The 26,693-nt window shown below is 36.6% G+C and overlaps 3 protein-coding genes across 3 annotated transcripts; 1 reads left to right on the top strand and 2 right to left on the bottom strand.

The window, feature by feature from the left end:
• Positions 1-4,132: 4,132 nt before the first annotated feature.
• On the bottom strand, positions 4,133-5,698 carry LOC113154539 (green-sensitive opsin-like). Its single transcript, XM_026348802.1, has 5 exons — positions 5,314-5,698; positions 4,997-5,165; positions 4,646-4,811; positions 4,310-4,549; positions 4,133-4,231 (listed from the first exon to the last, which is right to left on the bottom strand). The coding sequence occupies exons 1-5, from the start codon at positions 5,696-5,698 to the stop codon at positions 4,133-4,135; spliced, it is 1,059 nt and encodes a 352-aa protein (XP_026204587.1).
• An 8,104-nt stretch (positions 5,699-13,802) lies between these two features.
• LOC113153882 (green-sensitive opsin-like) lies at positions 13,803-15,406 on the top strand. The gene is made up of 5 exons (XM_026347755.1): positions 13,803-14,187; positions 14,351-14,519; positions 14,713-14,878; positions 14,975-15,214; positions 15,308-15,406. The coding sequence occupies exons 1-5, from the start codon at positions 13,803-13,805 to the stop codon at positions 15,404-15,406; spliced, it is 1,059 nt and encodes a 352-aa protein (XP_026203540.1).
• Positions 15,407-17,894: 2,488 nt separating this feature from the next.
• On the bottom strand, positions 17,895-26,454 carry LOC113153438 (sodium- and chloride-dependent GABA transporter 2-like). The gene is made up of 16 exons (XM_026347066.1): positions 26,440-26,454; positions 25,720-25,809; positions 24,194-24,392; positions 23,860-23,994; positions 23,166-23,306; positions 22,993-23,071; positions 22,786-22,918; positions 22,564-22,698; positions 22,043-22,146; positions 21,835-21,959; positions 21,614-21,726; positions 21,381-21,518; positions 20,948-21,050; positions 20,409-20,509; positions 19,636-19,806; positions 17,895-19,059 (listed from the first exon to the last, which is right to left on the bottom strand). The coding sequence occupies exons 1-16, from the start codon at positions 26,452-26,454 to the stop codon at positions 18,934-18,936; spliced, it is 1,908 nt and encodes a 635-aa protein (XP_026202851.1). The 3' UTR covers positions 17,895-18,933.
• Positions 26,455-26,693: the final 239 nt, after the last annotated feature.

Raw genomic sequence — 26,693 nt, 5'->3', positions numbered from 1 at the left:
AAACAACATTTACAGTTGTTTGTAACTGTTTAAAAAAACAGGAACTTGTCAGTCTAAGTAAAGCCGTTCTAAAATACATTTTGAATACATCAACAGTGTCATGTTGATCTATACACGTACAATTTTTTTTTCTTTTATTCACATTACATAAACATATAAGGTCAAAGCATAAAGGCATTGAGCTTTATAATGGTCTCGAACTCTCCAGAATAGTGGTAAAATCTAAATTTCATGTTAAATTTTATTCGCATCAACCCCCCTATTGCAGCATTAATTGACATTAATTGACTCATGTGACATTCCCAAGTTTTCTGCAGCAAAGGTCTGGTCTGCCAGTTGGGCAGTGTTGCCAAACCCTTCAGTCCAGCTTTTCCCATTCCAGCTCTATGGGGTTCAGATCTGGTGATTGAGCTGGACAAATCATCATAGTAGCTATTTAGGTTTTCCCAATCTGCACATGGAATTATATGCAAGGATGGAGTAGTATCTATGCAGATTGAGAATGCCTTGCAGCCAATGCAGATTACTCACTCTTCTATTGCCATCCCCAGATCATCACGTCTCCACCATGTGTCACTGATCAGTGTTAGGTTGGCATCGGATGCAAAATGTGCTGTTGCAGGTGGCTTATATTTCCTTTAGATGCAAAACAGTATTTTTAAAAATAAAGGTAAACCATCAACTTATAATGTTGCTGTAATGTGAAAGTCATCCCAGCTCCACACAGGTTTGGGGCTTTGCAAGATTTTAATCCCTTTAAACCTATTAGTGTCAGCTGTGCTTGACCTTTCTGCTCAACTCTTGTCTGATTCAATCAGACATAACAAAAGTTTTCAACATTCCTTCAAAAAGTAATGTACAAGATTTGTGTAAATGTTTCTTTTGTACAGTATATAACAACAAAACAATGGACATTACTGTCCATTACGAGTCAGCTATTTCTTAATGGGATTTCTGAGTGGAGGTTAGTCTGCATGGTAAAGCTCCGCTGCAGTCACACCAGTGGTATCCATTTAGATTTCCATTTAGTCATTTGGCAAATGCTTTTATCCAAAGTGACTTACAAGGGAGGTTTGAAGGAAGCAACTCTGCTAAGCCAGGGAATTTTTTAAAGTGCATACAAAGTTGAGGTTCGTCTTCAGCTGGAAGGGCAAGAGGGACTGTAGACCTGGATGAGGGTGTTCAGGTGGGAAGGTACTGTGGAGTTTACCACGCTGTGGGTAAGTAGTCATAACGAGAGGTGATGGGTGCCCACACAGGTAACTGAACAGCATATTCCAGAAAAGTAGAGTCTGTTTTTTCTGATACTGCAGCAGTTGTTGATTTTTTTAGTACTGGTCAAAATCAAATGATTCAGATATTTTACTATGTGTTACAAAATTCAAAATCAATGTCTTCAGCTAAGTCGTATATATAATAATATATATAATAAAATGTTAATAAAAACACACAAAATAAAAGTTATAATATAGAACAATAACAATGACTATACTTTATGTCCAAGGCTAATGTTTTTAGATATCTTGTTTTCTATAATATGCACATGATAACTTGATGTGTAATAATGGCCCCCTTGCAATGTTCTTGTTCTAGGCTTCACAAACCTGAGCCCACAAATTATACTAAGTGCAGCTGTGGTACCGTAAATGCACCTAGAAGATTTAAATGCTTTTAAAAATATGAATGAGCTTTAATGAGATCAGCAGGATAGATTTTCAGATCATCTATACATTTTGCATTTATCAACTATAGTCAGACTTTGCTGGCCCCCTGGCAACATCACTGTATAAGTAATGAAAAGCTACTGGATTTGAAGACATTATTTAACAAAAGCAGCAATGAATATAATAAACATTATGTTGTAATAAACAGTATGGCATAATATTTTGTTGGTAGTTTACATAAAATATATAGTTAAGTGAAAAACAGACAGCAATACAAAGTCAAGTTTTCCTCATTTTTGTTAAAGCTGTTCAACTGCTAAGAAACAGCTACTTAACTTAAATCTACTTTTCATCACTGAGCTTCACTAATGGAGCAATATGACATGTTTGTATAGGTGACTGATGCTTCCTAGCATCTTTGCAGCAACTATAGCGGTAAGAACTGAAAATGTAAATGTAATTTTTAATTAAAATGTTATTCCTTATTCATTGTCACAGGAAAGTCAATATGTTTGCTAAAATGGGATATCCATACTTTATGCAACATTTCCCAGACTGTGACTAGGAATGAAGTCATGAATCATGGGTCTTATGCAGACACCAACAACATAATTAGTTTTATTGTAAAGTAAAAGTCAATATTATTGATATAAAATATTAAGAATCATTCTTACATCCCATATTTCTCACTCTGTTAGAGTTCATTTAAGAAATAAAAGTATCAAACATGATAATAAGTGATAGATATTAAAAGACTTTTAAGGTTTATTAAGGGGATTGTTATGATTTGCCTTTTATTTATTTATCAAGCAATTCCAACTTCCTACCGGAGTATGTGATAATTAATCATTCTCAGTATTTTAGTGGTATTATGTTGTGAGAGTAAACAAAGCCATCCATGCACCAGTTTTAAAACAATCATCACAGTTCTTCCTCTGTGTGATGTGACAGTTTAGCCAGCAGATGTCAGTCTCATTGATTGCTGTGGTTAGGATCAGTTTATTGTCAGTAACATGTTAAATTGACCTTAACAAATTACTTTCCATACTGCAGTACATTACAGTACAGTCACACTCACATATCGAGTTACCTCACGATAGTTTCTGCACTCTCAATAGTAGCTCACAGGTGTTAAGCAATAAATGGACCATTCAATAAACGTTAAACCTTGGCAAAGACTTTTTAAAAAGGTTTTTATATGTGTGCAGGCATCACTGGGGGAGAGGCAAGGGACACCCTGAACAGGACGTCAGTCTATCACAGGGCTGACATGTAGAGAAAGACAAACAATCACACTCACACCTACATCTACAACATCTATAGCAATATACATGTCTTTGGACAGCGGGAGGACGCCAGAGAAGAACGCACGCAGATATGGAGAGGACATGCAAACTAGGCCAAACCGTGGATTCAAACCTGGGTGAGTCTTGCTGCGAGCCAAGAAGGTAAATATTCATTTCTATTTTGATATATATTAATTGTAAATATTTTCTGTTCTCTCAAAGTCACAAAGTCAGAAATGTGCTTGTCCTCAACCAACACACGTTCCTTCTCTTCTTACCTTCTGGGTTAGGGTTAGCTACGGTCAAGACGGTTTGCAACTGTGTCGTGTTATCCCTGCTCTTGTTCTTGTTGAATTGGATTAACCTGATCTAGCTTTCCCACACTCCTTTTCGTCTCAGCACCACCAATGTTCAGGTAATCCTGATGTCATCTGGCCGTGTTCTTATCCCTGATCTTGTTCTTGTTAATTTGGATTAGCCAGATCTAGCTTTTCCAAGCTCGTTTTTTCTCAACACTGTCATGATCAGATTATCCTGATGTCACCCTGAACCTGAAGTACCTCTTATAGGAGGTGGCACCCTCTACAGACAAGACACACATGATGCAGAAGCATGTATTAGGACAGGCTGAAACAGAGAGCTTGAGCATCAGGAAATCTCTGTAAAACTGTTGAAAAATGTCTTTGTTGTGTGGAAACCTGCTGTTTCTCATTAGTACACCTCAGTCAGTAATAAAGCCAGTGATAGCTCAGTTTTATGCATGCATTTATTAATCTAATTTTTATATATACAATGTTTAAAATTCATGTTGACCAACTCCAGCAAGTGACAAAAATATGACATGATGTGTAAAAAAAGAAGTATTGTTGCATTGTGGTGTTGCTTGACAATGTTAAGTATATTTAATGGTGCAACAGGTCGAATATTTTACTGATATGTGTGCTGGTGAGCTCCCACATAATAGTCCTTACAGATCCTGTTTGCACTGAATTCAAATTCACATTGACATGAAAAACACTTTCCAACTTCCTTCAATAAAAGGTGAGAAAATGCTGTTCATACTGTTGGGGGCCTTTTATCACTGCTCAAGTCTTTCAGACATCCCTGAACTTCACTCAGTCTACATTGAGATCAAAGACACGGTAGATTGAAAAATGTCCATATATATGAAAAAAACTGTATTTAAGAGACAGAGGACACTTCAGTCTTGCTGGTAGAAACTGAACTCTCATCCTCCACCATGCCTCCCATACCGACGGTGCTCAGCATGCAGTTGCGGAACTGAAAACAGGTACAAGATGTTAAAGTAACAAGCATGGTGAGTTCAAATGCTGAAAAATAAGATGAATGTACACCAACCTGTTTGTTCATCAGCACATAGATAATAGGATTGTAAAGAGCTGAGCTCTTTGCAAAGAAGGCAGGGATGGCTGCTGTCAGGGGGGAGAAGGCGGCTCCTTTGTTCATGAAGATCCAAGCACTGAAAGTGGCATATGGTGTCCAAGCCACCAGGAAGCCAAGGACCATCAGGACGCACATTCGTGTCACTTCTCTCTGTGCCTTCTGGGTGGACTCTGACTCCTGCTGCTGGGCAGCAGCCTGAAGGATTTGAGACCAAAAGATAGATATTTAACATTCACAGCAGAGACTTTTTAGAAGAACTTATCAAAATAAAGTAACATTAACTAAACTTACAGCTTTGACTGTCAACACAAGGCTTCCATAAGTGAAGAAAATGATGAAGACAGGAGTGAAGAAGTGGACAACAAACATGTACATAACATATGATTCATTGTTGTAGCCTGGAGCCAGAGTGTAGTAGTCAGGTCCACATGAGCACTGCAGACCCTCAGGAAGGTACCTGTGAGAGAATTTTTGCATCATATACAGTGCTTTTATACTGTCACTGTCTTAACCCTGAATGTTTTATTAGGTTTTTTTTATCAGAGTTTTAAAATCTTAACTGTCACATTTTAAATATTTCAAGTCATAATTACTGTAACTGAAATTTGTAAGTAAAATTGAACAGATTGAAACACAAATTACCTGGACCAGCCAAAAAGTGGAGGTGCTGCACATGATAAAGCCATGATCCAGGTGAAAATGACCCCAGCTCCTGCATGAGTTCCACTGAACTTAAAGCTTCCCATGGGTTTGCAGACAACAACGTATCTCTCAATAGCCAGGACCACCAGAGACCAGAGAGAAACCTGACCTACACAGAGGACAGTTAACCTGAAATTTGTTTCTGTACTAACATGAGTTTTAAAATTTATGTGTGGTGTATTTCATTCATTGTCAGATTTTACGAACGACATTCACATCACGCAATTCTAACTGCTTGAACACAGTTGTCTTTATACCTCCGAGTGTGGCCAAGAATCCTTCAAAAGTGCAGGCAGTGGCTCCAAGAATGAAATAGCCATTGACAGCGGATGTGATGGTGATGGTGAATCCGAAGCAGCACATGATGAGTCCGGCCACAGCCAGGTTGACCAGGATGTAGTTCAGAGGTTGTCGGAGTTTCTTGTTCTGAGCTGTTACAAATAATGTCAGACCGTTGAGGGGGGTTCCAGTGCAGATCAGGAAGAACATGTAGAGAGCTAAAAGCTTGAACATGATAGGATCTGCCATATAATATTGTTGATATTCAAAAGGACTTCTAACAATCCCAGTCCTGTTGGACATGGGAATGTAGAAGTTCTTTCCCTCTGTGCCATTGGGCTCAATTCCTTTATCCCACGCCATCTTTGCAAGTTCCTTCTCCTGTTGAGTTTCTCCTTTAAAAGAAATCAACAGTGTTGATGGACAAGAGCGTTAGACCCACGCAGAATGATTTTTATACCTCTTCACTAACACTGTTGCCAAATTCTCAAAATAGGATTACAGGATTGTGAGGTATCACAGAAGGTAAAAGTAAAAAGTAATCTTAACACCGGATAGAGAGGCCAGGACCCAGAGTAATTTGCTCTGCTTTCCAGCTCCAGATTAATCCTCTTAATTACGATTGAAAACAGGAATTAAGCTCTGTCAACAGCTTTCAAGACATTATCCAAAGGACGGTTATTATAAACAAACTGATTACTAGGACAAGGAAAAAGTTATACATACATAGAGTAGATAATTCATTGCAGAATGCTTGAAATAGAGGCTATTTCATTTTTAATGTAAGACTGTGCTTGGTCTCTGTATGTAAAGGGTTACTGGCCTTCTTGCAACATAAATATGTTAAAACAGTATTTATTTTTATTACTATTATTATTAATTCAGAGAGCCTGCTGGTATGCAATTACTGAAAGTATACAAAGTTATTTAAACAACAAAACAAAGAAACAAAGGTCTAAGAAATGGGCAGATCCATAACACAAAGTATTTATAGGCTACAAAAATGTTAAGATGAACAAAAGTACACACAAAAAATATAAATAATACCTTTGAACTTTAATATGCTTAAAGTAACTAAGGTGCATTTCTTGCCTGCCTTATCACCCAACAAATTAAAACGGGGACTCGAAATCTAATTTCACTAATTTGTTGCAGGCGCTGTCTATAAAAAAAGAAAGTGTAATTAATTAAACTAGACTACGAACAGCAGAAAAGCAAATAGGTAAAGTAGCCTAAGTACATCAATAGTATGCCAATTTGATTAAACCTGATTAAAACTCGATTAAAAGTAACACTGTGTTTAACAATGTAATAAAGTAAAGGGCTATCATGAGTATTTCTATGTTGATATTTTGATCCTTAACATTTTACTGACTTATTGTCTTCATCTCTCAATAAAAACTTCTTATTGGATGTTGTACTTCACACTCTACTCTATATTGCTTTTCATAATTAATCATAATAAAATGTAGATTCACTTAAGTTTTACACCCTGCATTAAAATAACGCTCTGTTATAGCTATGACATTATTTGTTTTTCTCTCCAGTGCAGGTAAAACCAAGTTTAATATCTTACAGTACATGTTTTAAGCCATGCTGTCTGCCTCTATAACACTGTTAACATAGGAACAATTACTAAACAAGTAAACAAGTACTTGCTGTGTGCCGGAAATCCGATTCTAAATAAATTATTCTTGATTAAGCTGACCTACATGAGTGCAATCCACTGATCACTGGTAGCAAACCACTGACCCAATAATCCATGTTGTGAGGTTTGGTCAAAGCCTAGTCGTTCGTTAGAGGCAGTGCACAGCTTGGGAGGACGTGCCTACTAGTAAACTCATTGAAAAAAAAAACAATCTTGAACACAGAAAAAAGGGAATTACAAGCTACTCTCAAAGCAGGAGAACTTATACAGTCTTAGGTGTTCGTTCACTAGTTAAATATGACGAATGAGTTCAATGAGGCGTGACTTTGTCTCTTTCTATAGGGCTACAGAGCCACATCGTCTGCTAAGACAACACTTTCTGAAGGGCAGTCAACTGTATTGTCATGAAAGTATGGGTGGAAATATACATTTTGTTTGTCAGATATAATTTAAATCAATGCATTAAAATAAATGCATTATAGTTGTTAAGCAGTAGAGGAAAGTTCTCATAAACCGTCAAATGTCAAATCAATGAGTGGACGCAGATACTGTATGTCTCACTCTCATTCATCATAATACTTCATGACCATATTTCAAATTACACTTAGTCATGAGCTTAGATTTTTAGCAGTTTTTTATTTTTACAATAGATGCTTCTGGCTAACTGGAACATATACAATTGATTCATTCAACTTAGAAACTTAATTTCCTTTGTTGTTTTGAAAGTGTCAGCTGCCTGAAATAAGTTGAATAAAGTTATATTAAATAGTTTTTTAACATTTATTACATACATCTTACAAAGCTAAATGCTGTTTAATGAGTTTTGAAAATATATGTTAAAACTATCTGAGTTAAGTTGTCTGAACCTGATAAAACAAGTTTGATAAACTTGATATATTAAGTTGTATCAGCTGTTACATTGCACCCTAACCCTCATCTGCCCCTCCCACCTGCAATCCCATTGTCAGTTTTCCTGCCCCTGCTTCTTAGCCATCCTTCTCCACCCACACACACCTGGCTTCCATCTGTACTCATTGCAACTCATGATATGAGCCAACAGCCAGATTGTTTTACCTATATCCTCAGAGCTTTGCAGAACTTATCCTGTTTGCCTGTTTCCCAGATTTCTTTCTAAGTTACCTACCTGCTGATTTTCACTACTTCAATTCACCCATCATCTGCTCAGTTTGCCCTCCTACATGGACTCTAGATGAATCATTTATCTGTTGGACTGGATCTCTGAGTTTACAAAATGTACTGCACAGGTAGGAAGTAGAGCAGGTTGTTCTTCAATTTCAGGGTCAGTGGTTCAGTTCCTAGCTCCTCCAGTCCAAGTGTCAAAGTGACCTAGGAGAAGACACTGATTGCCACAGTGCTCGTGTGTGTGTTTGGGTGTGTGTCTGGGATGATTTCACTATATTCCTGGATGATGTTCTGCATAATATCATCACTGTACTGTTGGACTTGTGCCTGAAAATGGTTTTGATTGTGAATAATAAACCTCACAGATATACAGTATATGTCCTATATGTCACAATCTATGTTGACAATATGAGGTCATGTTTTGCATCACGTTCTTAATTTGACCTTAATTTCATGCCTCTACAGTACAAAGCACAAACCTTTGAGATCCATGCACATTATATGAATGTGCAGTGTCGTTCTCATTTTACATTAGGCTCTGCAGTTATATCACTCCCTAGTGGTTAAAGTGTGGCTAACCCTAACCCTATGTGTGTTTTTCTGATAATGTACACGTGTAAAAAAAAAAAAAAAAGGAAATTACTGAAAAAATTTTGCTCATGTGGAAAAAAATGGCATCATTTGTGTAGCTTGGAAGCAAATTAAATTAAAAGTAAAAACAAATCAGCGGAGGAGGATCCACTGTTGCTTTAAGCTGGTGCTGCCCCCTGCAGGTATGTACAGTATAAAGAAGTGAAAATGTCTGTATCACCACAGTATGAGCCATGCTCCCTATTGTACTGCATTTGTAAATAAAAGTCACGATTGTTTCATGTTCCACACGATAACTGTTACACACCAGTCTATAACATGTTACAGGTCAGAGGGGATTAATTATATATAAATACACACTTCTTCTATACCCGATAGGCCAACTATCTCGTGATGTAGCCCTTTATTTCCTGCTGATAACCTGACCCTAATTGTCATGCTGGGGGTACACACACTGTAATTTTCTTCAGAGAGCCTGCTCTGGACACCTGCATGCGCTTAGTGTCTCTGTCAGGGGGCCGGCAGAGACATTAGACTCTTTGTTCTAATTGCTTGGATGAGAAAAGAGCTGCATAGACAGATCTTAATAACAAACTTGTGGTTGCACTGGATATATTTCTGTTAACAGGCCTGGAAGAGGAAACGAGTCCTGCTGAAGCTTCCATGCTAATCTTTACTGAGCTACTGCATGAACTATATGATATGTTTTGTATTTTTTCATTATTGCTTGGATAAGATCTACCAATGACCATCAGAATTTTTTAATTCAATTTAATTTTAAATGTTTGGTACATTAATAATTCTAAACAGCATACATTAGTTGTGTTGATGTGTTACTGACGCACTTAGCATTCTCTGTATTAATGACTGTATCTTTGTAACACTGTATTTTAATAATTACTGCACACATAAAACTGTATAGTTAGAGTTAAAATCTGAGATGTGCATTGAAGTGAAGTTCTCCCTGCCACCGGATGACTTTGCTGTCCTTCTCTTTACTCACACACCACACATACCTGTCTGGTATTAGTTTTAGACATTTTAACTTTTGTAATAAAGGTTTGGTATGATGCATGCACAAGGAAAACAAATAATGAATTATTAAAGAATTATAACAAGCTAAAAGTAATGCATTATTTTGAAGTGAGATGAATATGTTCTGTTTGATCCATGGACTCAGGACCTGCGGCCCCAACAAATCATCTCCTCAACCTAGAGACCATGCATGGATGTCGCAGTTTCAGCAGCTGCTGCAACTGTAACTCAAAGTGCAACAGCCACTGCTGTTAATAGTACGTATGATATAAGACACATCTGGTCAAAGAACCTTCAGACTGTATTTTCTGTATAATAATTTCTTGTGCAACATATATTTCTATGACTACCATGTTTTGTTTCTTACTTTTAACTAAAATAAATTTATATTTTATGTCTTAGTTTTCAGATGAGACATGAAATAGTATGGGAAATTAACAATAAATTTGTTTATAACTTTAAAGTAGATCATGTATGTAAGTGGAGTGACCTCTATGTTGGGATATTTATTTATTTATTTTTATATGTGGTTAAGAGGCTCATTCAAAGATTTTATTTAAATGTATTATTATACATTTATGTTTTACAGTAGAGAATTAAGAACTGTGTTAATCTCCAAAATGTCAGTACCTGACACCCAGAGAAAGTTCATGTAAGATGTAACATTATCCACAATTCTGTGTACACACCAGCAGGGGGCAGCACCCACTTATCTTATCACCTGGGAACTTTCCAACAGAGGATTCTACTGGTTTAATTATTTTACTTAATAAAAAAAAAAAAAAAAACGAATACTTTTTTATTTGCATATATGCCACAGTCCATTCAACTTTAGCAGGAAGGTCATTCCTACATGAGGGCATTTTCTAAAACTTTTTAACATGGTACACTCCAGGTGTAATGTTACATTTAGTGACTGTAGCCACTAGAGAGTGATGTAAGATGACACCAGGTAATAGTACACAAGCGATTGTTTGCCGTCTAAATGGTTCCCACAGTAGATTTAACAGTGTTAACAAAACATATTTGAGCTAGAAATTCCCCTCATTTTATTATAATAAAAGTAAAGTTAAATTAAAAATACTTTCTGTTTGTGTTTTCTGAAAAGAAATTAAAAGTTATGGTTTAATTGTTCAAACAGCAAGCTTTCACAATTTCATCTGTCCTCTCACTTGACATGTTCATTTATATTTACAATTATATTAATAATTTGCCAAATGCTTTTATCCAAAGGGACTTACAAGTGAGCTACAGGGCAAGCAAAATACTGTATCTAAGCCGAGGAGAATAACTTTAAACCAAAGTGCTAGTTCATAGGAAGAAATGTTTTGTTTCATGAAGTGCAAGTAATTTTATGTTTTATTTTTTATATATAAGTGCACAGAAAGTTGTAGAAGATTATTGAATATTTTGATGGGCTGCTGCGTCTACTGGGACAACAAATTGGGAAACTCTAGTGGCACTTATTGACTGTGTTGTTCACAAAGGCTCAGTCTTTCAACACCATGTTGCAGATAAAAGTTCATGGATTCTGAATCTTGAACCCTTGGAGGCTAAACTTCAATCTTATCCTTCAAGAAAAAACAAACTGATTAGTGATTAAAGTTGTTGTTGTTTAAATTATTAAATTAAAAAATATTGTTTGAAATTATCTTCAAATCTAATGAAATACATGAAGTTAAATTCTAAAGTTTAAAATATTTTTAAAATCTGTGTTTCAACTTTAACCAATAGGTGATAAAACCAAAATCTACAGTTATAGATGAACATATCACTATATTTTTATTTATGCACTACTTTATGCCCAAAACCCACCCACCTGAGAATAACACACTGTGATGTGTTCCAACACATGTTTCCTGAATAGGTTTACAACCGTGCATTCTCTCTCAGGTTGTCCAAAACCTATAACACCCTCACTGTGCTGAGCACCAGGTCAGTGGATTCCAGCAGGTGGTGAGCAGATCACAGTCCCACAGGTCACACACCATGCGTGTCCTGTGTAATCGCAACTCAAAAGTCTCCTCTGTAGCAATGGCACAGAAACAGACAAAGGTCACTGCATGGCATGGTGAAACACATATAAGATATTGGACTGGAAAAAGAAAAAAAAAATCTTCATTATCTCAGATTGAATTAATATTTATATACTTTAGATTTGAAGTTTTCCTTAATGAAGGAGAATATAAAATGGACATCCAGCATAAATCTTACATTCAACTTTAAATATACAGTAACAAGTATTAAGTGCAAAATGTAGCCTCCTTACAATATCTAATGAAAGGAAATTAAAGAAATAAATAAAATAAACCTTTTATTCAGCTACTGTACTATGTACTGCACATGCACAATGTAGTCTTTTGCAGTCTCGAGCTTTCTTGTCACTCAATTTAAAAATGCCTTTGTGGGTTTACGTATACTCATCATTAACCGATATTTATTATAAATCATCCGGTTCTCAAAGTTTTTCAAATGCTTTTTTTAAGTCCAAGCCTCTCAATGTCCTATTAGCGGTCATGAATTCACAGCACTCATTGGACCGACCAACACACAATACATTAAGAAAACTGAAAGAAGTCAGTGCAGTTATTAGGAGGTGTAGTCACTTTGCTACGATACAGAAGAAGTCACACTGGCTTTCAGGAACAACCCACAAACAATCAAGGCACAGGCCCACAATGTAGGATTTTAAAGCTTAATATGTCAATGTGTGTGTAAACTTGGTGCAACTGTAACCTGACTGTTCTTGTCACCAATGGGATGAGCCCCATGGTTTTAGGTGAAGTCTTCATATTAGAAGACTAACACAGCGTTATATACTGTAGGAGTGTAGCATGAGCTGTTTGTCAGGTGGAAAAAAAGAAAACCTCAAGGTCTGAATTGAATAGATTTGAAAAATCATTACACTGCTCATGGTTAAACTTATAGGCAATGTACAAATGTCAGCAATAGCTTTTGTTAATTCATAAATAATTGTATTCCAAGAATAAAATTTACAGTGGCAAGAAAAAGTATGGGCCCTCTTTGGGATTACGTGAAGTTTTGCATGAATTGGTCATAAAAATTGCTCTGATCTTCATCTAAGTCACAACAATACAAAAACACAGTCTGCTTAAAATAATAGTACACAAACATTATATGTTTTCATGTTTTTATTGAACATAACATGTAAACATTCACAGTGCAGGGGTGGAACTGTGGGGTTCACATACTTTTTCTTGCCACTGTAGTGTTGCTGTGGCTTAGGGCAGATAACTAATTGAATAAGTCTGCAGCCCTTTTTTTCCCGACCTTTGACAGTAAGCTTTTGCCACATCACAGCCAAACTACTGCAGGTGAGACACTGAGGTCAATCCAATCAGGATAATGACACCTACAGTGTCACAGTGTCTCTATATGTGTTGCAGAGCTGCTCTGGCCTAAAAGTATAGGACAGAATAATTTAACATAATCCATAATTAACAAGAAAAACAACTATGGAAGTTTTTCTTTGCATATCATTGAAATTAGCGCAGAAATACTTTTTACCAGACTAATGAAAGCAAACTGTCTCCTTTTCGCAGAACATACAGCTCATTTCAGAACAGACATACATGTGTGCTTGCTTGTATTTAAAGTTGACCATGCTAATATTTATGATCTACTACATCTTCTACTTTTCTTAGTTATTGTATGTTGAAAATAAATATATATATACCTGCATTCTACTACAGTACATGGTTGATCTTCCTGACTATAATAAGGTTACTTTAGATACAGTTTTAAAAGCTGTCGACTGAACTTAATTCCTGCTCTTTAATCAGGATTTAGAGGATTCCTCTAGACCTCGAAAGTGGAGCAAATTAGTTTAGGCTTTGCTTGTCTATCTGGTGTTAAGATTGATGACTGACCTCTTTTGACTTTTGTGTTACCTCACAATCCTGTAATCCTATTTCAGATGACAGAGCTAATAGTGAGGTATAAAAATCAGCGTGCTGCTTCTCGTATCTGTCCATCAGCACTGTTGGGTTCTTTTGGCGAGTAACTCAACAGAAGAAGGAACTGGCAAAGATGGCGTGGGATAGAGGATTTGAGCCCAATGGCACAGAGGGAAAGAACTTCTACATTCCCATGTCCAACAGGACTGGGATTGTTAGAAGTCCTTTTGAATATCAACAGTATTATTTAGTAGATCCTATCATGTTTAAGCTTTTAGCTTTCTACATGTTCTTCCTGATCTGCACTGGAACCCCCATCAACGCTTTGACATTATTTGTAACAGCAAAGAACAAGAAACTCCGACAACCTCTGAACTACATCCTGGTCAACCTGGCTGTGGCCGGACTCATCATGTGCTGCTTCGGATTCACCATCACCATCACATCTGCTTTTAACGGCTACTTCATTCTTGGACCCACTGCTTGTGCAATTGAGGGATTCATGGCTACACTTGGAGGTATAAAGACAACTCAATTAGATTATCATTAAAGAGTTCTACTTGCATGACCACTGATCTAAAAGCCATTTGTAAAACCTTACAATGAATGAAAGATGCTTAACGTAGGTCTTGAAATTCAAAAACTGCAGTTAACCTGAGAAATATATTTTTCTTTCTGTAGGTGAAGTTGCTCTCTGGTCTCTGGTGGTCCTGGCTATTGAGAGATACATTGTTGTCTGCAAACCCATGGGAAGCTTCAGGTTCACTGGAACTCATGCAGGAGCTGGGGTCATTTTCACCTGGATCATGGCTTTATCATGTGCAGCACCTCCACTTTTTGGCTGGTCCAGGTAATTTGTGTCTAAACAAGTAAATATGACTTTAAATCTGTAAAATGTGACTGTTGATATTTGAAAAAACTGTAAACCACTGAAAACATTTAGGTTAAAGGCAGTAACAGTGTAAATGCGTAGTCCTGAGGATGGTAAACACTGTACAGCCGAAGCTTGACTAACACATGTCTCATTATGGTTCTTTTCACAGGTACCTTCCTGAGGGAATGCAGTGCTCATGTGGACCTGACTACTACACTCTGGCTCCAGGCTACAACAATGAATCATATGTCATCTACATGTTTGTTGTCCACTTCTTCGCTCCTGTCTTCATTATTTTCTTCTCTTATGGAAGCCTTGTGTTGACAGTCAAAGCTGTAAGTTGAGTTTATATTACTTTATTTTGATAAGTTCTTCTAAACACTTTCTGCTGTGAATGTTAAATGTCTATTTTTTGGTCTCAAACCCTTCAGGCTGCTGCCCAGCAGCAGGAGTCAGAGTCCACCCAGAAGGCACAGAGAGAAGTGACACGAATGTGCATCCTGATGGTCCTTGGCTTCCTGGTGGCTTGGACACCATATGCCACTTTCAGTGGTTGGATCTTCATGAACAAAGGAGCCGCTTTTACTGCACTGACAGCAGCCATCCCTGCCTTCTTCGCAAAGAGCTCAGCTCTTTACAATCCTATTATCTATGTGCTGATGAACAAACAGGTTGGTGTACATTAAATTTATGTTTCAGTATTTAACTAACCATGATGCACTTTACATAGTTGTTATATTAATGTTTGGCTGACTCTTTTTCAGTTCCGTAACTGCATGCTGAGCACCGTCGGCATGGGAGGCATGGTGGAGGATGAGAGCTCAGTTTCTGCCAGCAAGACTGAAGTGTCCTCTGTCTCTTAAATACAGAGATATTCTCACTTAAATGTGGACATTTTTTTAATGTCTCAACCTTTGATGTGGACTGAGTGAAGTTCAGGAATGTCTAAACTCTTGAGCAATGACACAGGACTCCAGGAACAAACACAAATAAGCTGCATTTTCTCACCTTTTGTTTCAAGGATGTTTTACACTGTTTATCATGTCGATATGTTGAAGTCAGTGCAGATAAGATCTGTCATCACAGGTTTGTGGGTGCTCACGTTGACTTCAGCTGAAACCAGAGCTAAAGATATCACTGAAGTGTTTCCTTGGGCACCACTGAATCTACATAACAAGACAATAATGCAACGTTTCCTTTTTTCAACATTGATGAATACATATTTTGTACTATGTTTTCCAAATGGCAACTATATACAGTGTAAAATTCTGTTTTTGTCATATGCTGAAGTTGGCTTGCGCACATTGTATATAAAATTAGATTCTTAATAGTTAAATAAAGGCATGCATGAAAATATGTTGTCATGACAAGTTCTTTTCAAACACCAAATCATAAAAACTAATTGCAAAAACTTATAATGCAGCTCTTTCTAGAACACTTTACTTAATAGTTCTCCTCCTTGCTTTAGATATTTTGCTTGCTGTGTACCCCATTTGCAAGTCACTTTTTATTAAAGATTAAAACATCTGCCAAATAACTAAATGTACATGTAAATTTGTGGCCCTAATAAGAAACAGCAGATGTATTTACATTGAACTGGATTTTGAGAAGTGGACAGTAGAGAGAGAAAAGATCTGGGACGAAAAAATTACTGTGATAAAGCTAGATCTGGTTAATTAAACTGGACAAGACCAGTGATAGAGGCACATGAGTGCTGTAAGTCTTCCTGGCCTCAATGTGAGTAAGCAGGAAGGAGGAGAATAAGATACATGTACATATGACTGACCTGTTGTTGGGACCTGGGCCCAAAGTATTCAGGTGCGCAAGTGAGTCACATTTGATTTCTGCCTATGTGACTTCTGCCAGAACAGTTAAATGTGAATTCGTGAATCACATTTCCACTGACAAATTCATTCTTTTTTGTGTGTGTTTGTCTGTTTGTTTCATTTCTGTGGCCTCTTTCTTGGAAAATTTGTATTAAAGCAGAAATTTCAAACAGTTAATAAACAGAATGGTGAAACACAGATGTCAAATTTTCTTTACGCTTTATTATAAAAAGTTATTCATTCATTTACACAGATACAACATTTCTTGTCAGGTCTGACACAAAATCCCTTGTATTTATGCGCTTCCATTTTTATTTCAGTATGATAAGAGGGTATGTGAGCTACAAACACGAGGTGCATAGAAAACTGAATTAAATTAAGGACTTTTAAATCTCCTATTTATCATGATGCCCTTTCATGAATCCCCAAAAAGATGAGGCCCAATTCACACTTGCACCAGGTTGGACACACCTAACGTACCTAATTTGCTTAGGTCATTTTCCATTGTGTTTGGAGACTGGTAGCAGTTTCTTATTAGAAACAGTCCTATGCTTATTAACTACTAACCTGTACGTATTTGATTATGTATTTATTGTGATTTAGTGGTTTAGCGTGATTGAACTGATTTTTGATCTACAATTGCTGCTGATCAACTTGTGTTTCTTTTTAATTAAACATTCAATATGTTGAGATTAGATGAAAAAGCAATCTGTGTAGTGTCACATGATAATACAATCATGCCTGTTTACAAACAGGAAACCATCTGTTACAGGCTTTCTTAAGTGAGCCAATTCCCACAAGCAAGATTTCCAGACCAAGGAGCTTGTGTTTATCTGCTTACCTGCTTACAGCATCCAAAATTGTCACTAGCAAGCTGTTAAACCAGAGGGTTTGGCCCCTTCAAATCTTCAACTTTCACTAATTGGATTCACACCTTGTTCATAATTGCAAAGTGTTTAGTAGGTTGTCTGGGAGTCATGGCACACATCAGAGGTGAAGCCTGTCTCCTTCAATTCACTTATAGTTACCTCAGGTCAGGTTGTCTTTGAGGGCAGGGACTAAAGGTCAGTGTATGTAGTCACATTAGTCCCCTCTACGTTCCTATGGCAAAATGTTCCCATTTGGTGCACACTTATAGGAACCTCATCAATACAATACATTTTAATGTTAGCTCCTTGTTAAGTTCCTTATATTTATTCAATTCAATAAAATGTATATTTAAGACAGATATAATGTAATTCAAATGCATTGAAGATGAATGCATAAATCACAGCTACAGTTCCATTTTCTGTTTATACAAAAAATAACAATGCACTGAAATATGTTTTATATCGTATACTCCAACAGGTGAGTAAGATTGCAAAAAATATTCTGAATTATATTATTGAAATGTACAGCATTGGCATTAGAAATAATAATTTAAAAAAAAACATTTGTTGCAGTAATTAATAATGAAAAACACAAAAAGGAAAAATGAGAAAAAATACTTTAATGCAACAACTGCTATTATTCTTACATCCAACCAGTTTTAGTGAGGGTTGAAAGGTTAGTGTAAAGTGGCGATTTGTTTCTGTGGGGCATCTGGTACTAAATCAGATTTCTACAGAAGCTTGGAGTTACTCATAAGTCTAAGGCAGCAAGGAAATCTAAGCCTAGATCAAAAGGGTGCCTGTGCCGTGTGAAGTCACACGTAAACAACAGTTAATTGGGATTAGCTTCTGCTTCACAGCTATACAAGTACTTACCACACTCCAGTGAGGGATAAGTCTGTTGAGGCTCTAACAGGAAGTCAGGGAAACACATTATATTACTGATTAACTACATCAACATATATTGCATTAAGTGTTAACCAAAAAAAATCCCAAACAAATAATATCAAGGTCACTGACTGTGTATTTTCAATTTAATAAATTGAACACTACAATTTTTGGAAATACGTCATGTGACTTTTGGTACCACATGAACAAATATATAGAATATATACCAAAGCATAGCCTATAACAACGTAATAAGTATGTTACATAAAATAACATTACTATAAAACATTGTTATATGAGCTGCCAAATAGGAGGTAGATGATTTCTGGAGTAACAACTGGCAGTTGTGGCATTGTAATTGCAGTTAGTTTCTTTTAAGTGAATTTTATGCTGAAACATTCTGTCTGACTCCCTAAGATAAGAATTCAGGTGGACAAAAGGACAAAGGCATGCTCACAAGAGTCACTTCAAGTTTTGCAGTCTAATGAGAAGCAGAAAAGTAAAAGGTAACATTTTTCTAACAAATCCCCTGTAACAACACAATTAAATAATGCATACTTTAGAGTAATTATTACAGCAAAAATCTAAATCACAAATATAGTTTAACAAATAAACAATATAAAAGCCACATGTTTACACAGTATTTATACAATCTGCAAGATAATATGATGCTACAAACACTGCAACATCTTGGAGGACAGTTTTTCTGTTTTGACTGCTTAGATCTCAGTTTTAATGTTACCGTTATAGCTTACTTGTTTTTGTAATTCAAATAATCAATGATCTCTGAAGTCTGTTGTCTCGGTTTTATGATTTTTCTGTTGTGCGCAGTGTGTATAAGCCTGTGAACGTCTGAAATGCTTCATTATTTGATGCTTTCTTTAATGTTGCAGTCGGTAAATCTTTTACAGGTGAGCTCAGAATTTTCAGTCTCTGTGAGGAAAAAGAGAGCAAAAGCTTAACATTCATTTTGTTATGTGTTTAAATGCAGCTACTGTACAGAGAAAGAAAGAAGGAAGAAGAAAAGATTTAAACACCAGTCATTTCTGCAAATTGGGTGACAGATTGGGTGACAAAACAGTTTATCTCTCGTAAGCTCCTGACAGAAGCAAAAGAGGAACTAGTTTGATATTCTTCTAGAGTCTCAAGGTCCACAGAGAATGTTTGTTTTGTTTATTAGTTTTTTGTCTTCACCTGATAAGCTGATCATTGCAAAAGGCTTTTTCTAATGATCAGGTCTATTTTAAAATTAATACATTTGAATTACCAAACATAACGTACTAATAATGTTTGCTGATGATAGGCCTCCATACTTTTATGTAAATATACATTTGAAAAACAGCAGTTTCCAGCTACAATAGTTGTTTACAATGTCTGCAACTGTTTTTCTGATTAATTATATGGTATAAAATCTGCCTTACTTACAAAGTCATGGTCTTTTCTACGTGTGTCTAGGCTGCTGACTGGTTGGGTGTTTCTGATTGCTACCGTAACAACAGATGGCTGTACCTGTCTCAGTGCTCCCGGAGTGACAATCACAGCATACAGCATCCACAGAGGAACCATGAGCGTTGACGACAGAGTAAGGACTCCACCGATGGTGTAACCCCACCAGGGGTATTCGTAAGTGTTGCTGAATTTGAGTGGGGTGTATTTCACCAAAGAGAAGAGGAATGTGCACTAAAAGAAACACGAGCAGAGAGAGAAGATGTGGTCTTACTCCAATGGTGAGATTACTACTTTGCATTACACATTAGATAGCTGAGTCAATTGGCTGTTGTGCATTTTTTTATTTTTTGTTTGTTTGTATTTTTGTATTTTTTAAAACTTAAAATTGTAACTGAGACTCTGGTGCTTAGTGACCGGATTGTCTGCTGAGCATACAGTATAATATATCAGTACAATGATATAGTGCAGTCTAAACAACAGCCTCATCAGCTGTTTTCACTATTGCTGGAGCTTAATTGCCAACATTGTTTGCTTCTTTTGATCCATCAACCACCCTCAGTAAACTATTGCTGACCTTATCATTATGTTATCTATGTGTGTTGATAATCTATATTTCATTGAGCTCTATTGTATAATATTATTTTTAGGCTGAGGATTATTTGTCAAAACCAAACAGCTCATTATTCCCAAAACATTAACTTTAAAGTAAGTAACCGGCTTTGGGCGACTAATGATTCTTATCTTCTTTTCATTGTTATCTCTCTGGAAGTTATTATTTAGTGAAACATAAAGAAAAGTTACAAAGTAAACATGCCTACATTTCTAATACTTACAGTACAGATAGCTGGTGTGAAGTACTGCCAACAGTATTTCATAAAAGGCCACGGTCGATATCCAATCATGTCGTGTATGTTATCGTAGTGCCGATCAGCACCTGAAGAAAATAAGTAGTTAATATGTTGCAAATAAACTCTTAGACAGTAACACTATCACCTGTGTGAAAAATTATTTCATTAAAATTAGTGTTTCTAAAAAATAAAAATAAGAAACTGTGCAGTGGTTAAAATAGTTTTGTGGTTTTAAACCAGGGACTCTTAAACTTTTATGGCTTTATCACACCGTCATCACACCAACAATACAAAGGTGTCAGAAAGGATTCAACATTTCTGACTGACTGGTGCAGCAGGTTTACAGTATAGCAATATAATATTCAATCATAACTGATGAAGCCTTTCAAATAAAAGTGAAATGTCTTCACGTCTGCCTGTATGTTTAAGAATCTTCACAGGTACTTGGCTATGCAACTACAGTTTATGAAAGAGGATCAAACGGCAGCTGCAGCAGTTCTTATCAAGTTAACAGGTTTCCTTACCATAGACCCACCCGATACACACAGACTGAAGAATTGCAAAAAGTAGGAGTGTCATCCCACTGCAGGCATAGTAGTCAAACAACTGGAAAATATAAAGGCCACCCTGCAAGTAAGAACAAAATCCTTCATTAAAAATTCACAGTGTTGCTGAATAATCTGCGCTCTGTGTTTGTATATCATACTTTCCTGAATCTACATTGTATACCATGCATAGCACAAAAACATGCTTATATTTGACAGTTGTGTGATCTCGTAGTTGTCACTCTTTGGGGGGGTTAAAGTCTCTTCATAGATACAATTCCAGTTTATTTCTTTTATTGCTTGTTTTTTTTTTTTGCCTAAAGTACACTTAACCAAAAATAATTACAATGCTATAAGCTATTCACTGTAAATAAAGTGTCACTTGATCATTAATCAATCATAAACCACTCACCTCAGTAACCATCAAAAGGCCAACAAAGAAACTTCCGGCATTAATAGCAAGAAGAAGGAGTTTACGACGACAGTTGTTTTTAAAGACTGACGGGTATATGTCAGAGATGGTTGTGACCAGTGCCTCTTGATATACAAACTGTGGTAATGAAACAGGTTTTTTGTATTATTTTAAAAGAAATGTTTAAAAGAACTTTGTTCTGAATCAATTATATAACAGATTTGTTATCATACCTCACTGTCTAATCCAAGGAAAATTAGCATAATGAAGAAGAAAATAGCCCAGAGCTGAGGTAGTGGCATTAAAGCCACAGCGCGAGGATAAGCAATGAATGCTAACCCTGGACCTGCAAAATGACATAAACAAAAATGCTCAAAGAAATCCTCCATTTCCAAATTAAAATGATTAAACAATTTAAAAAGTCTCACTCTAGGTTTGTATTAACCTTCCATACCTGATTCAGCCACCATCGATATATCCACATTTTGCTCCTTTGCCATGAAGCCAAGCACAGAGAAGATGGCAAAGCCAGCAACAAAGCTGGTGAAACTATTGAGCAGACACAGGTAAACACAGTCTCTGGGGGTGGGAAATTGAGAAAATTGACTCTGTGAGTAGCAGTAAGGAGCTTGAATAAAACTTTGGAGAGGGCAGTGACAAACCTGTAGCAGTTGTTGTTGTACTTGTTGTAACTTCCTAAAGATGTCAGGACACCTGTACAAACGCCGTAGGAATAGAAAATTTGGCTGCCAGCATCCATCCACACCTGAGGAATTTCAATGAGTCCGTGCTCAGTTGGGATTTGTAAAGATGCAGGACCGCTAGAAATGATTAGTTTATGTACCTCTGATTTCTACCACTGAGGAAACATTAGTATCTGACAATCAGCATCAAATGCTCACACTGAAGGTGTCTGCAAGATGCTTTCTCAGAATGTGTCTTTTAAATCCATCCCTACAATACATCACTCATGACAACATGTGAACATTTAAAACTGGCCAAATGAAAGGTTGAAAATGTCTGCCAGCAAATATTAACGCTGACAACACCTAGTGAGTAGCTGAACACATTTTGTACAGACATTCACAGGATTAACGCTCTGACTCTCATGTACCCCTAAATTTACATTTTAACTGATACATCCCATACCAGTATCTGGCAAAACAAAATATTAGCATACTACCTCTGGATCAGTAAGCCGGGATGGGTCTGGGTAGAGGTAGAACATAATTCCATCTCTGGCACCAGGTAATGTGAGACCACGAACAAGCAACACCATCAACATTAGATATGGAAACGTGGCAGTGAAGTAAACCACCTAAGAAAGAGAAAACTCGTGTCACTTTTTCAGATTAGCTATCTTAATAACAGGGTTTTAAATAAATCAGCCATTATTATTCTGTACCTTTCCTGTGGTCTTCACTCCATTCCAGATACAGAAATAACATATTATCCAGGCAAGGAGTAAACAAAGGGCCAAGTCCCAGCGAATGTTTCCCATTTTGTCAATTCCACTGGACAGACCCAAGATTCTCCTCCTGTTTTAAAGTTTATTCAATTAAATACAAGAAAAACAGAAGATCTAAATAATGATTTCATTCATGATACTCACTCCCAAAACTCTACAACTGAAGATGTGCTGTTTCCATCCAGAGGGGATGTTTGATTGTGCCCATACTCAAAGCAGGCATCTTACAGGGTGAAAAAATAAGATTAAACAAAAACGGAAAGCACAATACACAGTTGTATGTATCATGGATGGAAAATAAAGTCCAGGTTTCCTACCTGTGTTCCAGCTGTTGTGACAACTCACCCATGGAAGGTCAGACCTGAACGATGAAAAGAGGTAGAGAAACGCCCAAGCCAGTATGATGATGTAATACACACCGGTGTACAACACTACCACCTGGCTTCCATAACCTAAGCCTGTAGAGAGACAGTGATGTCAAACTGTAAAACAACAACGATAAACATTATTAATGTCCCTACACGTGTGACAGTTCAGTATCATCAATATTTAAAAGACCACATAGGAATCTAAATGGATGCATTAAAGTGATTGTATGTAGTGTAGAAATAGCAAAGTAAAAGAGAGCAAAGGACGTCATGGTTGAGCAAACTGACTCAGTAATTTCAAATATGTCTTTGAGTGCAATATGGCATAATTAACACAGAGGAATTGGCAGTATGACAAAGTAAGAGACGCATTTAACCCTTTAGTTGCTCAATTCTCCTCTGAGTTCACCAGTTGTTGCTGTGTGGCTGTTGAGGGCTGATTAGATGAACAGTGGGTTTAAAGACAAAAGATCAGCATCAGAAAAGTGATTTAATAAATAATGACTTTTCAGCAGTTTTATGAGAAACACAAACCTGCATCTTCTGTGCACTATTTCTGTCCTTAAAGTATGTTATTTTTAATGTATTTTTTATTCCTATGGCTGGTAAAACAAAATAAATGACCAATATTGTAAAGATTTACCTTCAAAAAGAGGGCAGATTTTTTTCCAACACGTTATTCCACCCTGACTCGTGTACTGGCCCAATGATGTCTCCAGGAAGAAGAGTGGGATGCCACAGGTGAACAGAAACAAAACGTAAGGAATGAAGAAAGCCCCTTTGAAATAAAAATGAAAATCTTTTTTTTATTTCAAAAGAATTTTACATACACATGTGCGCACAAATAATGAAAAAATAAAAGTCATAAAATTGTAATCAGTAATACTTGCAGGTCACGAACAAAAACTTTTTTTTTCTTTCTTCTTTTTTTTGGTACTAGCTTTGATGTTTATATGGCCATAACAACAAGGATTTACCTCCTCCATTTTTGTAGCAAAGGTATGGAAACCTCCAGACATTTCCCAGCCCAACAATGTGTCCAGCTACTGCCAGGATGAACTCCACCCTGCTGGACCACTGCTCCCTCTTCAGAGGTTTAGGTAGCGCGTGTCCTGGTCCATTCCCAAGGTTCATCTGATTCATTTTCACCTGGGAGTTTTGTTTTTTGGCAGTTAACTGTTAGTAAGAATTAAAACAGTGTGTGAAAAATTATTCAGTAAGTGTGAAATACAGTTGATGACAGAAAGAACTTGTCTGTTTACATTCATCACATCTCTCACATTACTCTCAGGTCTCACTCCACATTATTTCCTCAGTGGTATACCACATAGTCCACAAAGTACGGCGATTTTCCACATAGTAAAGTAAGACATACAAATAGTAAGAAACTAAATAAAGAGTCCACAGCTATGGCAGCAGCTGGTAGTACAGTGCTTTGAATAACCATCTTCTTAGTCACCATTTAGTGTGCGAGCATGCAAATATTTTAATAATTACCACTAAAGTAAGCTGAGATTGTCATGAATGTTTTAATTTTTACAAACAAAATTACTGAAACCAGGACAAATTAAAAATGTGACATAGCACTACGATAGTGCTAAATGTATAGTTAAGGTATTACTGAGCTGTTTTCGTTATTCATCCCCAAACAAATATGAGTGATTTACTTCACAAAAGTTATAAATGTCAACATGGTGGAACTCGAAGTAAAGTTCAGGGTCCACTAAAGTCACTGTCAGCTTGATAGTGTAGTGTTACCATCACAGGGGTTCAAATCCTGGCTGTGGCCTACCTCCAGTAGGAGTCATCAGGCAAGACCTCCTTACTCTTACCCTACCTTTGACTTGTACCTTGTAAGAACGTACAATAAAAGTGTCTGCTAAATTGTTAAATATCCTCTGGCCTCTTACTGTCAGAGAGTTTAGATCTTTTTTAGTAAACTAGTGTCAACTAGTTTGACGATGACGATGTGAAGTAAGAGCAAATAGATTGTCCAACATTTGAGCTATTTACAGAGGCACCAGCTCACTGACATGTATTTTATCTAAGACCACTTTGACAACGTACTGTTTGTCTGCTAATTTTCATTTTAAAAGTCAAATTCTAGTCATTGACTAGCACCTTTTAAACAGTTCATTACTTTCTTCTTCCACAGATCTGATCTCTGGAGTTTAATCTACAAAAAGATCAGATTAATTGATACAGAAACACCAACTATTGCCATACGTTTATAGTAGAAGAAATGTAGAAGAAGTTATAGTAAATTTAAAAAATCTCAATCCATTTACTTAACTAAAATAATCACTTACCCCCCCAATTTTTTTTTTTTTTTTTTTGCCTCATCTGCACTTAATTGTTTTTTTTGGCCTTTGTTTCACATTTCTAAAATAAATCTCCACATTTTGTTGCTCAGATAACAGATTCAAAAATTACATTTATATGTCCACTGATAAAATAAAGGAAACTTTAATATATCACTATTAAGTCAAACCTCAAACTTTACCTTGAGTTGTTCAGCTTGTTTAAAGAGTGGTTTCCTCCTCTGAAAATACTGAAAAACACAGGCCTCCTCCAAGGTGAGTGAAATGAGTTTCTGTGAGGCGTGGCCACGGAGACTGATATAACCAGTCTTTTTTTCAGAAACAGTAGAAACCAATACACACACACACACACACACACACACACACACACACACACCTTTGTATGGCAGTAGTCTTAACCCCGTTGCTTGTTAAACACCCTATTAATTGTGAGGACCAGCTAAAATGTCTTCACTTTGTAAAAATGTCCTCAGTCCAATAGTTAAAAATTCATGACACACACACAGTCTGTTTGCCAAGATAAAGCCAATAACCTCTTGAGGGGGGCTTCTCTTTTATCTCGTGGCTACAGACAAATACATAACATGTTTGTCTTCCACTTGTTGTTTAGTAAAATACATTTGAGGGAACTGGGTCGAATCCAAAAGCATCATCAGTGCTGTAGTTCGATTTTCATGAATCAGCATTAACATCAGTTTTCTTTTTGAGTTCAGTTCCCTGCAAAGCCGTGTCGTGTTACAGTTCTGACTCAGGTTTTCTATCATATTAGTAAATTTAGATACATTTGTTCATCTAAAATTACCAACTGTTGTTTAAAAGACTTTAAAAGCTACCTCAGACAGGTTTTTTCTGTGTCATGTTACATTACAAGAGGAACCAAATCAAAGGATAAGATTTCTCACCTTTGTCAGCGTCATTGTTCTCTCTCACAGTTTGAGCTAGGATTGCTTTTATACGGTGTCTGGTCTAGTGGTGCCTATGCAAACTCTGAAACCTGTCAAGTATGTAAAACTATGCAAAGGAACCATGCTTACTATATGTTTACATAAGCATATCACAATTCATATTTAGAGGTAAAATGAAAACGATTGAGATAACTTGTAAAATTACCTTTAATCGTCACTGAGTCAGTCAGATAATGCTCAATGAGGACTCA

This window comes from Anabas testudineus, chromosome 5 (genome assembly GCF_900324465.2).
Source record: "Anabas testudineus chromosome 5, fAnaTes1.2, whole genome shotgun sequence".
NCBI lineage: Eukaryota > Metazoa > Chordata > Actinopteri > Anabantiformes > Anabantidae > Anabas > Anabas testudineus.
This window is presented reverse-complemented; position numbering and strand designations above follow the sequence as displayed.

What these genes read in the sequence shown, in the direction of transcription:
- LOC113153882 (XM_026347755.1), top strand. Translation starts at nt 13,803, where the DNA reads ATGGCGTGGGATAGAGGATTTGAGCCCAATGGCACAGAGGGAAAGAAC. An exon ending in CCACTTTTTGGCTGGTCCAG is followed by an intron (nt 14,520 to 14,712) that starts GTAATTTGTGTC and finishes TTCTTTTCACAG; the next exon opens with GTACCTTCCTGAGGGAATGC. An exon ending in TTGTGTTGACAGTCAAAGCT is followed by an intron (nt 14,879 to 14,974) that starts GTAAGTTGAGTT and finishes CAAACCCTTCAG; the next exon opens with GCTGCTGCCCAGCAGCAGGA.
- LOC113153438 (XM_026347066.1), bottom strand. An exon ending in AACAAGCTGAACAACTCAAG is followed by an intron (nt 24,393 to 25,719) that starts GTAAAGTTTGAG and finishes TCTTACTAACAG; the next exon opens with TTAACTGCCAAAAAACAAAA. An exon ending in ATCGATGGTGGCTGAATCAG is followed by an intron (nt 21,727 to 21,834) that starts GTATGGAAGGTT and finishes GTCATTTTGCAG; the next exon opens with GTCCAGGGTTAGCATTCATT.
- LOC113154539 (XM_026348802.1), bottom strand. Translation starts at nt 5,698, where the DNA reads ATGGCGTGGGATAAAGGAATTGAGCCCAATGGCACAGAGGGAAAGAAC. An exon ending in ATTCTTGGCCACACTCGGAG is followed by an intron (nt 5,166 to 5,313) that starts GTATAAAGACAA and finishes TCCTCTGTGTAG; the next exon opens with GTCAGGTTTCTCTCTGGTCT. An exon ending in TTGTGTTGACAGTCAAAGCT is followed by an intron (nt 4,550 to 4,645) that starts GTAAGTTTAGTT and finishes CAAATCCTTCAG; the next exon opens with GCTGCTGCCCAGCAGCAGGA.